Raw genomic sequence first — 13,266 nt, forward strand, 5'->3', positions numbered from 1 at the left:
ATCTGGGGTGCAGCAGCGGGGAGACAGGTAGCAGTGGGGTGTTCAGAGGGCTGTGGGTGGAGAACTGGGCTCCTATATATGGACTGATTTGTGTGGAAGAAGGAGGGGGCTGTCAGAAGGGCACCTTATTCTCACGCTAGCCCTGTTTTGACCCACTCCCCCCACCTCTAACATATCTAACACCCACCATTGCTGGGGCCCTCGGAGTGGCACTGCTGGCTTGGAGGGTGCCCCCCGCCACACCAGCCCATCCACATGACTTCCACCCTATCCCTGCTCTCTCTAGAGCAGGAGCCCCAGGGCAGCACAGGGTGGAGGTGGGACCAAGCCACCCTGCTGGCAGGCCGCCACAACCCACCCAACCCTGACCCCAGAAAGGGGGTGGCGTGTTGCCTGGAACTCACGTTCCATCTTCGTTGCTTCTGTAGAACACCAAGAACGGGTCAGACTTCCCAAAGAAATCCTTCTTGTCCAGCTTGTTGGCACAGAACTGCATGGTGGCAACATCCTGATGGGAGGGGGGAGAACAGGGGTGTGAGGCAGGAGAAGCCTGGAGGGTGCCCCAATCCTCGTGGAGATGCAGCCCCAGGGCCCTGGAAACATGAGGATTCCAGCACCAGCCCTTAGAAAGGGCAGCTTCTGACGTTTGCCCTACACCGAGGGCCAGGCCCTGGGCTAACACTTCTGAGGGTCTCATTTCGTCTTCTAACCACCCCACCGGCAGGTCTAGAGGAACAGTCTTCCATGAAGCAGGTGGATTCTGGAGCCAGCTGCTCCAGCGTGAGTCCTGGCTCTGCCACTTTCTAGCTATGTGACCTCGGGCAAGGGAGGTAACCTCTTGGAGCCTCAGTTTTCCCTCTGTCACAAGGGCAGATCATAGTACACACCCCAAAGGAACTGTTGTGAGGGCTAGTGAGATCAAGTGTGCGAAGTGCTGAGCAGAGAGCAGCCAGTCATACCCATGCAGTGAGTGTTAACCACTTGATTTCACTATTTTACTGAGTGCCTTCAAGAGGTAAAATGACTAACCCAAGGCCACTCTGAGCCTGGCCTGCCAACCCCAAAGCCCACGCTCTGTCCAGTTGCCTCACTCCCTCACATAATTGTGTGGTTCCTGGGAGACATGTAAGTTTAGGCATCACTTTCACACCTACTAACTCACGAGAGGCCCAGCCAACCTGCTCTCTAAGGTGGATACGGCCCGGACCATGACCCACTTATAGCCGAGGAGCCTGAGGATCCCCCAAGTCCTCAGGGAGGTACTCCCCCAAGTTCACCAAGCAGAGCCCTGGCTTTCTGACTCCCCGGACCAGTTTGTGGCCCCATCTAACCAAACACTCAGCCCAAGAGTACAAAGAAGGTACCCAGGACCTGGTTGGACCCCTGGACCCCTCTCTTCACATGGTGCCCAGCCCCTGAGCTCACAGTGGCCGACAGGGTACTGGGCAAAGGAGCCTCAGAGTCCTCCTCTCCATCTGTCCCCATGTGGCCTCTTCAACCTGAAAGCTTCACATCCTGACACATCACCTGTCGTCAACTGGCTATTGCTCGGGGCTCTATCCTATAGTCCCTGGGGCCTGGCCTGCCCCCAAGGGCTGGGGCCTGTAGGGAAGCCACCAGCTTCTCCCGCTGCCTCCTCCTTTGAGTGAAGGAGAGGGTGTCTTGAATCCGTGTCCTCCAGCCCAGTGAGGGCCAAACTGGTGGCAGAGGCAGAGATGCAGCCTCCCACAAGCTTGAAGGATACGATTAAAGGTTGGGGGTGGATATGGTATACAGCAGGAGTAGGGAACCTTTTTTCTGCCAAGGGCCATTTGGGTATCTATAACATCATTCTCAGGCCATACAACATTATCAACATAAAAATGAACTATGAAAAAAGCTCTTACATTTATTGAATTTCAAGTCCTGCCTGTGGAAGCCTTGGCAGGGCCAGATGTTCCCCACTCCTGGTATAAAAGATAGGAATATGGTCGCTGGAGCCAGGCTGCCTGCTTCAGCGCCATCCCTTACTGGCTGTGTGACCTAAGGCAAGTTACTCACCCTCTCTGTGCCGTTTCCTCATGTATAAAATGGAGGCACTGGCAGTGCCCGCAATATGCTTATTGTGAAGATGAAATGAATTAACGAGTAGAGTGCTGAGAACAGTGTATGGCGCACACTAAGTGCTACGTGCCTGCAAGCGGTTATGATTATTTATAGAACACTTCTCCCCTCCCCCCAACACAGGGTGTGTGGCCTCTGTCCCTGCCCCATCTCCACTTCCACCACCTCACACATCTTCCTCCAAGGACATCTGACAACAGCAAACACAGAGCGTCCCCCCATTCACTCACTCAGTCAGTCAACAAACATTTGTAGATAACATCTGTGCAGGCCAGTCACTGAGCTGCGAGCTTTACAGCCTTGTCATACTGAGCCCTCGAAACAGTCCTTTGTCACTTTTTACAAAGGAGGAAGCTGAGGGTCAGAGGAGCTAAGTGCCCTGCCCGAGATCACCCACTGATAACTGGCGGAGCAGAAATTCGACACGTATGAACGGATTTCAAACTCGTGCCCCTTCCAGATCCCCTCTGCCTCCCTGAGAGCACATTACCGTCCATGAGGGGCTTCCCTGCTTGCCTTGGACTCTGGGGTGTCTGGGCAGGGAGGGGCTGGGCTCTAGGTGACCTGGGACAGGAGTGTCCCCGAAAAAGAGGCTCTGGGGAGGGGCAGTGCTGAAGCACAGGGACCAGCACCTGAGTGCCCGGCAATGACGGCTTGTATCATGTCCCTCATCCTGGGCCACTGAGAGGGAGAAGGGGGCTTGATTGGGGCCCCCAAGGCCTAGAAGCCCAGGGAATCCTAGAGCCTCCCAAGAAACCTAGGCCTGCAGACCTGGGCTAAGAGTGGCTGACTGACCGAGCACGTGCTAGCACAGAGCTCCAGAAGCACACTATTCTCTGTCCCCTATTCACGTACATTATCCATTGGAGCCTCATAACAACTGTACGAAGTGACTCCTCTGCTCGCCTCCTTTACAGATGAGGAACCTGAGGCTTTTAGGGGTTGTCAAATGCCCAAGGTCACACAGGGGGTAGCCCAGGCAGCCAGATTTCAGGACTTGCCCTCTCACCCTCAGGGAGATCTCTAGCTTTCTAGGCCCATCCCCGAGTCACTGTCTCCCCAGGAGAAAGTTCCAATCCCATCCCACTCGGGGTGGAGGGAGCATGTTAAATGCCTCCCTGGGGAGCTCCACCCTGTGGCCTAGAAAAAGGTGGAAGCCTAGGACCTGGTGGGCTCCTCCTAGCACCAGGTAGATAAATTGTGGGGTCCTTTGTTCAAAAAGTATTAAGAAATTTCAAGACAGTGACAACAGAGCATTAAACCAAGCGCAGGCCCTGTGTGACTGCACAGGCCACATGCCTATGAAGCTGGCCCCGACTTTTCCCTATGAGGCACCCGGCGGTGGCATCAGAAGACACTGAGAGAAGACTAGCCCCTGCTGAGGAGAGTGGTGGGGACAGTCCCTGCAGGGAACCCAGGGTTCTGAGTTCTAGTTAGTCCCAGCAGCCCCTCCAGCTCTATGAGCTTCAGTTTCCCCATCTGTAAAGTGACTGCTGAACAGGACGTCTGCCACTGTCCTTTTAAGAGCGAGGTTTAGTTTCAGTGCTGTTTACTGGGGAGTGTGTTGGTACAGGGCGGCAACTGGGGAAGGCCAGTGCTCAGGGGACAGTCTGGGAGTCCAAGGCTCCTCCAGCCTCCCCAGGACACGGGTCTGTTGTGTCCAGATGTGACCCCACCCATCTGGAGGTCACCTGTGCGACGCCTGCACTTGAACGAATATGGGTGAACCACACACCACAACCTGCACTGTAAAATAAAACATATATTTCAAACAACCGAAGCAGGTGCCACAAAATCCAGGGGCAAAAGCTCTTATGTTTGCTTCCCAGGAGGACCCTCAGGGCCTTGCAAGCTCCAGAAGGAGAGGAGGAATATTAGAGAAAAATGAATGCAAAACTTAGTAGACCAGGCTTCCAGGACCATTCAGCGCTCCACTGGGAGGGCCACTGTCCCAGCACAGCACCTGACAGAATAGCACAAAGGCCACCTGCTTGGAACCCCAGCTCTGCCACCTACCAGCTGAGCAGCTAAGGGCAAGCAACTTAGCCTAAGCCTTGATGCTCCCCTCTGATCAGTGGAGTCCTAGTGCCCCGTGAGCCTGTTGAGAAGACGAAAGGAGAGGCATAGGTTAAGTGCCAGTCCACAGTGCCTAGCACAGAACATCTGTAAGAGAGGAGCCAACACGGACAGAAAGCCATCTCCCACTGGGCTGAGCCCATGTTCAACTCTCATTCGCCTATGAGAACGGCAATGTAATAAAGTTCTACCTCTATGTGCCAGGCACTATTTTTACATCTACTAGTTCACTTCATGCTCTCAACAACCCCACGAGGTAGGTGTAATTTTTATTCCCATTTCAAAGATGAGGAAACTGAGGCACAGAAAGGTTGACACCCTTGAAGCCACACAGCTAGGAAGGAGAGAAGCTGGGATTGGAACAAGAAAAGTCTGGCTCCAGAGAGATTAATAACAGATTCCAGAGGATGGACCCCGATTCATCAAGATAAGTTTAATTATGTTCTGTAGCCTCGGTTTGAGAAGTCAGAGAAGTGTGAAATCCACTTAGAAAGGCCTCCTCAGTGCAAAACTAGTTAAAATTAAAAAAAGAAAAAAAAGAAAAAGACCCGCTCTGAAACTCAGCTAACTGGAAAAATCCACCAGGGAGCCACATCTCATTTCCCGCTGATGGCAAATCCGTCAGGCTTTGCTGGGGGCCTATTTTGTTGCCCAACCAGGTCCGCCCTCCCTAACACAATCCAGACCTGGAACATTCGTTACATTCACCAAGAGCCCATTATGATCATCTGTATTGTTGTGCGATTGTCGAGTCCATGGGGATCAGACAGACCTTCAGAGATTTCTAGGCTGTAACCAAGGCAAGCTTCCTCCCTAATGGTGTGCACCCCACGGGGAGTCCTTGAGTCTAGGACCTGGTTAGTTATCTGGGGACTGTGCTTTTGAAGGTGGCTCTGACTTATGTCAACAGTCACACAAACAAGGCTTCAACTGCTCCCCTTAAATGAGGGTTAGGAAATGGATCAGCCTTCCATATATGTGTGAGCTCACAAAGAGGCCAAGGGAGGAGCAGTGAGAAGCCGGAACCTCAGGGCAGGACTAGGGAGCCGAATCTGGCAGAGGATCGGAGGTCCCGCTGTGGGACAGCCTCCCCGTGGGAGGGGCTCTCGCCCGGGGAAACGCTGTTCCCGAACCAGAAGCCTCCCTGGAATCAACTGCAGAGAAGATAAAGCAGCTCCTGCAATACATAATTTCCTGCAATTTCTGCCTTTTCACCCTATCTTTTTAAAAAACATATTAAGTTCTTCTAAAACAGCAGGATTGCATCAATTTGCATCTTTCCAAATGTTAATGAGGCTGCCTGAGGGACCACAGCAAACAGCCTTTCCCTCCACGGTGGCCTGGCCTGCCCCAGCAGTTAGCCCTCCCAGATCCAGAGGAGGGCTGTGGAGGTCGGAGGTCAGGCCCAGAGGTCAGCAGGTGGGCTGAAGGCTGGGAGAGGGGAGAAAGGAAGGCTGCTCTGGCCTGGGTCTTGCGGTTGGCCTCTAGGGCCAGAATGCAAATAAGGCAAGTGCAAAATTTAATTTATGGCACCCAAAATCTCAGTAATCAAAATCAAGATTTTAAAGTGATATTTTAAAAAATAAAAATCAATGCAAGAATAGATGATAAATAAAATATCAAAAATTTATCAAAAATTTAAATAAAGCCATTTTACAAGTGAAGAAACTAAGGCACAGAAAGCTCAAGTAACTTGCCCAATGTCACACAGCTGGTGAGCAATGACATTTGGTCTGGATCCAGAGCCCAAGTTCTTAACCACTTTGCCCTACTGCTCACAAGCTACCCTGAGAAAGCACTTTTAAATAGATGGTAGAACCATGGTGACATTTACTGTCTTCTCTTTAAAGTTTGCTGGGTTTTCCTAAAATTAGTACATTGTCTTTTTTAGTCAGAAATAAAGAAAACATCGATTAAAAAGAAAAAGAATCATTAGCCACAACTCGAAAATTCAGCACTCCAGCAGGAGGGAACACAGCCCAGACATGGGCTGATTCTGTGAACCGTGACCTGGGAGGGCTCCTGCGTTCACAGAGGAGCCCAGAGCCCCAGCTGGCCAGGATAAGACTGCAGAAGCAGGAGACCAGGGTGCAGGCATTCAGGGACATCAGTCAAGACCCCATAGACTAGAATTATTTGAACACAGATGGTGGGCGATGTTAGTCTAGGAGACTGGGCCTGTCTTTACACATGGATGGTAATAACAGCGCTGAGGTCAAGCTGGCTTTTCTCTGCCATACTAATGACTGACTTTTCGAACAATTCCACGAGTTGCACATCTGCTGATTTGATCATTTAGGGGCTGAAAATCCTAAATTAACATTTTCCCTCCCCCTCATTGAGCCTCTGCCCCTGGGATACGAACTAAAATCCATCAACTAAATTTCAAAAGAAAAATGGAACAATTCAGCTATGAGGATGTTCACTGCAGTATTAATTATATTGTTACCTATAAGAGAATAGAGTCAATGAATTATGACCCATTCGTACAGTAGAGGCTAATATGCAGCTATTAAGTGCATGTTTCCCAAGACTATCTAATGACATGGGAAATAAATCTGGGTCCCATATTCTACTGATAAGTAAAAGAAAACTGGATACCACATTCTACTAATTATAAGAAAAAAACTATATACATATACACGCAGAAGAAAGCCTTGGAGGCAATGCATCAAATGTCAACAGTGATTATCTCTGGGTGGTTTTTCTATTCTTTGTATCTTCCAACTTGTCCATTAGAACATCTTATTTTTCAGCATCAGGAAAAATGTGTTTGTTCGGTTTAGTTTTCTTTTCTTTTTTTTTTTTTAAGCTAGAGAAATGATTTCTAACACCAAAAGAAATCACAAACGAATTTTTAAAAGGGTGCTGGTTGAATGCTGCCATTCACCACGGAGAGCACTTACATCGTGCCAGCCACAACAGGCAACTTTCCTGAGCACCGGCCTGCGGGCTTCGGAGTCTCAGAAAGCCTCCGCCAGGTGCCTGGCTTCCTCTTACCTCTTTCTTCTTATCTTTCCCCCTTCTTCCTGGGGCTCTTCCCACATGGATACGCTGGGTCTCCTACGTCTGTCTTTAGACAATCAGAGTTCTGACTTTGTCAGGATTCGAGGCTGCTAAGCTCCCCTGCTACAGGTCCCGCACGATCTGGCCCCCACTCCCACCTACAACCTCGCCTGTCTGACATCAGTCTCCCCCTGCCCCAGGGTCTTAGCACAGGCTGCTATTTTTGCCTGAACCCATCCATCTTCCCCCAGGGAGCTGCAAGGGCTCATCCCCTCACCTGTATGTATTTGGCACTACATAGTACTGCCCATGAACTCTCCTTCAGGAGAGTAAAGAGTGCTATACAATGTCTGTCGTAAAGAAGAGGCGACGGGTCTGACAGGGTTGAGGCCCACTGCTGTACTGTGATGGCTGGGTGGCATTTCCGTCTCTCACACTAAATTGGAAACTCTGGGAGGCCGAGGACTGAGCCCAAGCATATTTGCTGAAATGAAATGAATGAACACGTGAGCAGGCTCAGAGAGGCGAGTCACACTCCTGCCTGGGTGTGCAGGGACCTGGCTGGGAGGCAGTGAGGACCTGCTCACTGGCCAGGAACTGAGGTCTGGGTGCCCCGGAGGCCTAGGGGGAGCTAAGGGCCCAGAAGGCGAGAGCAAGAAGCTGCCTGCTCCCTGCACCAGCAGCACTCCTGCCTCTCTCCAGAAGCCCACCCTTCGCCAGGCCTGCTGGAGGCTATTGGCCCCACAAAGCCCGTAGCGGTTCATGGATCACGGAGGCCCACGGCTTCACTGCGGGTGAAGGAAAGACTCCCTGAGGACTTGGAGTCCAAGGCCTGCGTAGAATCCTGCAGCCTTAGGCAGGCCACTTTAACCTCTCTGTGTCTGTAAGCTGGGGTCACTCATACCTGCCCAGCCCCCAGCCCTCGGTGGGAATCAAATAGACGGTAAACGTGAGAGGCCTGGTCAACGGTGAGGACTGTGCAAATGTTGGTGACTGTTACACGGAGTCATAGTTTTACTGCTGAGCACAAATGAATGGTGGTTCAGGAGCTTAAGCTCTTCCTCGTCAACATCGAGGATCACTGACTAGTATGAGAACTTTCTCGGTATTTCAGTTCCAGGTGAGCAAGGCTTTTCTGCAACCTGTGAAAGCGTGCTGGCCGCCCCGGGGTCCACTCCAGTCCCCTGCTGGCCCGGCCGCCCACACCGTCCCATGGATGGGGGAGGGTTTGTCGACTCGGGCAGAATGAATTCACTTGAGCAGGAAGCTCTGCTCCAGTGCGAGCGCGTCTCTCCACTCCCCCCTCTTCCCTTTGATCTTCCCACTGAATTCGGAGCTGCAACAACAGAGGCAAAACCGCTCAGATGTAATTATTTTAATTCAGCCAGATGCTGGGAATTAGTCTCTTTTCCTTGCAAGTATTCTAGGGAAAGAGAGAACTCAGCCAAAGATGGCCCAAAGAAAAGGAGCTGACAATTTCGGGGAAGGAGGGGACCCCCCCCTTGTGCTGGAACAGCTTAAATCCAGGAAACTGCTGCCACCCCTGGGTGCCGCAGGGAGGGGGAGGGAGGAGGGGAGAGGGCGGGCTAATAGGTATTAAATTCAGACTGTTCACCAATCCCGGAAAACTAGACCAAATAACAGCACCCAGCATTTTCCAGAGCTTTAGAATTTCCAAAGCACTTTCACTTCTGTGACCTTATTTTAATTATAAACCAGGGGGAAGTCACCGGCTGAGCTAGAAGCTTGGGGGCCAGCTGAATGCAGGCTTCAAGGAGTTCAGTGTCTCCCAGGCACCCTGAAGAAGCCAGGCACCAGTCGGGCACAGTCCATCTCCTTTAATCCTCACAGTAACCCTCTGAGCCCCAACACAGGGGGACAACCTGAGGCTCAGGAAGCTTAACCAAAGCGCTATCCTGCAGGTCAGCTGGGTCCTGTCCCTCGTCTGAACTCCGGTAGCGTCCGGACCGCAGCACACACAGGTGTGGCTTCATCACCTGCTGCTGTGCTTCCTGCTCATTCGTCACAGGTTTGTGACAGGTCCCTACGAGCACCTACTGTGTGCCCAGCCCTCTGCTGGGGGAACACGGGGGAGGGTTAGGCTGTCGTCAAGCTGCTCCAGCCCCACCGAGGGAAGCAGACAGCAGAGAAAGCAGAGCCTGCAGTTGCGTGTGAGTAGATGTGGCTCTTGCTGCACTGCCCTGGCCCCGCCGGTGTGCCTCGTTCCCCGCCCCGAAGCCCTAAAGGCAGTTTGGGACAGCACAGCCTCACGGGTGAAGATCCCGGCTCTAGAACCAGACGGCCTGGGTTCCGTCTCTTCTACTCAGTGGCCGTGTGACCTTGGGCAGGTCACGTAACCTCTCTGCGAAATGAGGACCATATTACATTACGTATTATAATCCATCAGCTAAACCAGTAGATACATGTAACCATTCAGCACAGAGTGTGGCTCAGAATAATTGCTCAATTAATGTGGCTAACAGTTTATACCTCCATCCCAGTAGTACTCAAAGCATGGACCAGGACCCACCCCACCCCCCGGAAGGGGGTCCATGAGGCCAAAACTATGTTCATAACAATGCTAATAAGATATGGAGTTTTCCAGAAGTCACCCGACGGTGACGTCACAACAGACTGACTGCAGAGCAGGTGTGAGGGTGCCATTTTCTTGGGTCGAGTCGGGCATTACAGAAATATGCTGAGATGTGCAGAAATGTAAAACAAGGCCACTCTTCTCACAGATGACTTTTGTTTGGGAAAATACAGTTATTTTTCAAACAAGATGTTATTTATGTTCACCAATAGCTGGGTAAACTATTGTTATTCTTAAATGAATTAATGCATAATTTAAATTTTTCTCAATTTTAAATAAATATTGATAGCTAACAGATACGACAGTTGCACCGACTTTCCATGAAGGTCAGAAAGTCTTATGTTTTTTTAAGCCAGGCACCATGCCTGGAGTTTGCCGTAGCTGTTGCCTCTGTGGAATGTCTGTCTGGCGGGACAGGGCTACGGGCTGTCAGTGCGCCGGGGGCCTTCAGAGGCTCACCCCACCCCTTGCTGCAGTCTTTTCAGGACGGCTTTCATGCTGGGATGTGTCTGGCTGCACTTTTTGGCTGGGGGTACTAGGGGTGTGGGAGCAGCCAAGGCCGGGTCAGAAAGCCTTGTCCTCAACCCTCCCAGGTCCTCTAGCCTGAGCTGTACCCCGCCCCATGGGAAGCTGGGTCCCCAGGTTACCCCAAGCTTGGTTGTGCTCACGCTTTATTGCTGCTTCTACCTTTTCTCCCCGGGCCCCATCATGTTTCCACCTGGGGCTCCTAATGAACTTAAGAGGCATGCCAGCCTCAGTGGTTTGCAGAAATGAGCCTGGGCTCTAGAATCAGACTGACCTGGGTTAGAACCCTGACTCTACCCCTCTTGTCCTTTATCAGGTGACTTAGCCTCTCTGGGCCTCAATTTTCTCGTCCATAAAATGGGAATAACAACAGTACCTAACTCTTAGGACTGTTTTCAGGAGTAGTCATAACTTGTGTAAAATACCCATCACTTGGCAAGTAAGAATTATATTTTGTCATTTTCAGCCGTGGGGTCCCCTGAGCCCCTTCAGCTGTCCCCGCCTGCTGCTTCTCCACAGGTGCACAGAGGAAACAAAACCAAGGCTGCTTGGGATTGAGACTCTGCTTCCCAACACACGCACACATGCATATGCACACATGTGTGCACACACAGATGCACCATGTGCATGCGCATGCACACACACATATGTGCAGGTGTACGCACACATGCGTGCACATGTACACATACACACACTCTCACCTATCCCCCACCACACGCCCTCACTGCCTCAACCCCAGGCAGGCTGTCACCCTGTTCTAGAGCTAAAAGTGAAAAATGAATGCCACGTGCCCAGGCTGCAAGACTGAAAAGGCCCCTCTGCTGCCAGTGGTGGTGCCAAGGCAGTCTTGGCTCAGGACAAGTAAGTGGTGCCACGGTAGGGAGTGGAAGGAGCCCTGGCGTGGGAGCCAGGGGCCAGGGCTCCTGGCCCAGCTCTGCTGCTGGCTGTGGGGAGTTCCTTCCCCTCTAGGCCTCGGTCAGCTCAGCTGAAAAAGGAAAGCCTTCCACCTTCTAGCTCGGATGTTAGGGAATTCTAGGACAGGTGACACCGAGGAGCCCTGGCTTCCCGTTCCCTCCAAGGGTACACATGGTCGCGGGTCGCAGGGAGGCAGCCTCCCCTCCCTCCCACTCCGCCCCATCCCGCCAGGTCCTGCCCTGCAGTCCCTCTGCCACTCACCCTGCAGTTGCTGAGCTCCTCAGCGGACAGGATGATGGTGCCGCATTTCTTCCCTGGGACACCACTGGGAGGGGAGAAGATGAAAGGATGGCGAGCCAAAGACAGAGGCAGGGGCCTGCACACTCCTCCACTCAGCCCTCCTCAGCCTCCCCGCCCCGCCCGGCAGGTCTGCCCCAGCTCCCAGCCCCGGAGAAGACAGGGTCCCTGAAACAGTGTCAGGGTGGCCTAGGGCACTGCTTCCCGGGCCAGGCCCCAGGCCTGGAGCTGCCCCACCCTGCTCCCCGAGAGCCCACCAGGAAAGGTGGCATCTGCACTGAAAGTCCTAGAATCGGAAAAGCATCCAGACTCACCCGGAGGCTTCCAGACCAGTGGTTCTCAAACTTTCCATCCAAAGACCACTTCTGTGGGCAAAAGACCTTGTGGGCCAGCAACCCCACTTTGCACCCAGCTGACCCCAGAATCCCAGAACATTCCACTTTGAGCCCTTCTGATTAATCTCAGGAGAGCAGCAACAGGGAGTCAAGAAGAGCGGGCATTCCCTCAGGGGCAGCGTGCCCAGCCCCTCGCCCGTGACTACCTCCCCTGGAACAACTGGGCTGGGGTCTCTCTGGGAGAGGAACCCCAGCCAACCACGCAGCTCCTCAGGAAGATGGATGATGAGGACCTGAAGTCCGCCCACCGGGAGAATCCCCTCCAGGAGGGCAAGTTCCCAGGGTGGGGCTCCACCCAGGTGACCTGCACCACCTCCTGCCATGTTCAGGAGGGTCCCCTCCCCCTAGCACTAGCCCATCCTACTCTGATGTTTGGTACTACTGGGGTTCCCAGTGCAGCCAGGGGCCACTGGGAGGTAGAAGAAAATGTCAGGATGCCCAGCAGCTGCATGACTTTGGGCTCATTACTGCCCAAATGGGTATGATTGTAGCATCCATTTCACTACCTAATATGCATACACAGGCCTGTCGCAAAGAAGGCCCTCAAGGAGCGTCATTTCCCTCCCTGCCCCTTTTCCTTTATAACTGTGCAAAGCTAATAAGATCCAGCCCCACACTTCAGGACAGCCTCTGGGCCACCAGCATGCTGACTGTGGAACACATTTTGAGAACCACTGATGGAGGTCTTCCCAGCGCCAATTCTCGGAGGAAAGGGCCTTCACACAGAGGAGGCAGGGGAGCCGTTCCCGGGGTCTGATGAGATGGCCCAGATCTCTCCATATCAGGAGAGCAGGGGAGCAGGGGCCACATGTGGAAGTTCCCCTGCCACAGGCAGGTGGCAGTGCCTGCCAGCTTGTCAAGCCCTTAGATAGCAGCAGCTGAACCAAGTGTCCCCAAGCCCCTCCCTTCCCCCTGCCTGGCTCCTCCTGGCAGTAGAGATATGATTTGTTTGACCAGGTGATAAAATCCTCACACCAGCCTCCTTACCCAGTGCTACTGCATCTGTCCCTCTCTCTGCCTCTGAGCCCCTCTTCTATTTCGGAACTTCCCCCCCTCTCCAGCCCTGCTCCTACCTGCTAGGCCTTCCTTTCTCTCTCTCCCTCCCTCTGGTCTTTCTCACCCTCCCTCTCTGTTTCTGTCTCTGACTCTGGCTCTCTTTCTAATTGTTGCTTCTCTACTCCCTTGAAAATCATCACCCACACCCTTCCTGGGCTGTGAGCCTCCCTGAGTCCCCTGGTGGCCCCTTTCCCACATCCAGCTGGGCTGGGGGTCAATCCAGCTGCTGGGACCCCAGCCCCAGGGAGCCCTCAGCAAAGGCCAGTGGAGCTTGCTTACTCAACCAAATGCTCATCTTTG

The 13,266-nt window shown here is 52.7% G+C and overlaps 1 protein-coding gene across 2 annotated transcripts in view; it reads right to left on the bottom strand.

Annotated features, from left to right (window-relative positions):
* CPNE5 (copine 5) overlaps positions 1-13,266 on the bottom strand; it is an 82,116-nt gene that overhangs the window by 33,189 nt on the left and 35,661 nt on the right. Inside the window, exons 8-10 of one of the 2 annotated variants that reach the window (XM_087817366.1) lie at positions 11,830-11,880; positions 11,480-11,543; positions 405-508 (exon numbers count right to left, since the gene is read on the bottom strand). In XM_087817366.1, the coding sequence (XP_087673492.1) occupies positions 405-508; positions 11,480-11,543; positions 11,830-11,880 (219 nt within the window). The remainder of the gene's footprint in view (positions 1-404; positions 509-11,479; positions 11,544-11,829; positions 11,881-13,266) is intronic. The other variant, XM_016223766.2, reaches the window with a different exon arrangement.

Source organism: Miniopterus natalensis, chromosome 5 (assembly GCF_054644295.1).
Source record: "Miniopterus natalensis isolate mMinNat1 chromosome 5, mMinNat1.hap1, whole genome shotgun sequence".
NCBI lineage: Eukaryota > Metazoa > Chordata > Mammalia > Chiroptera > Miniopteridae > Miniopterus > Miniopterus natalensis.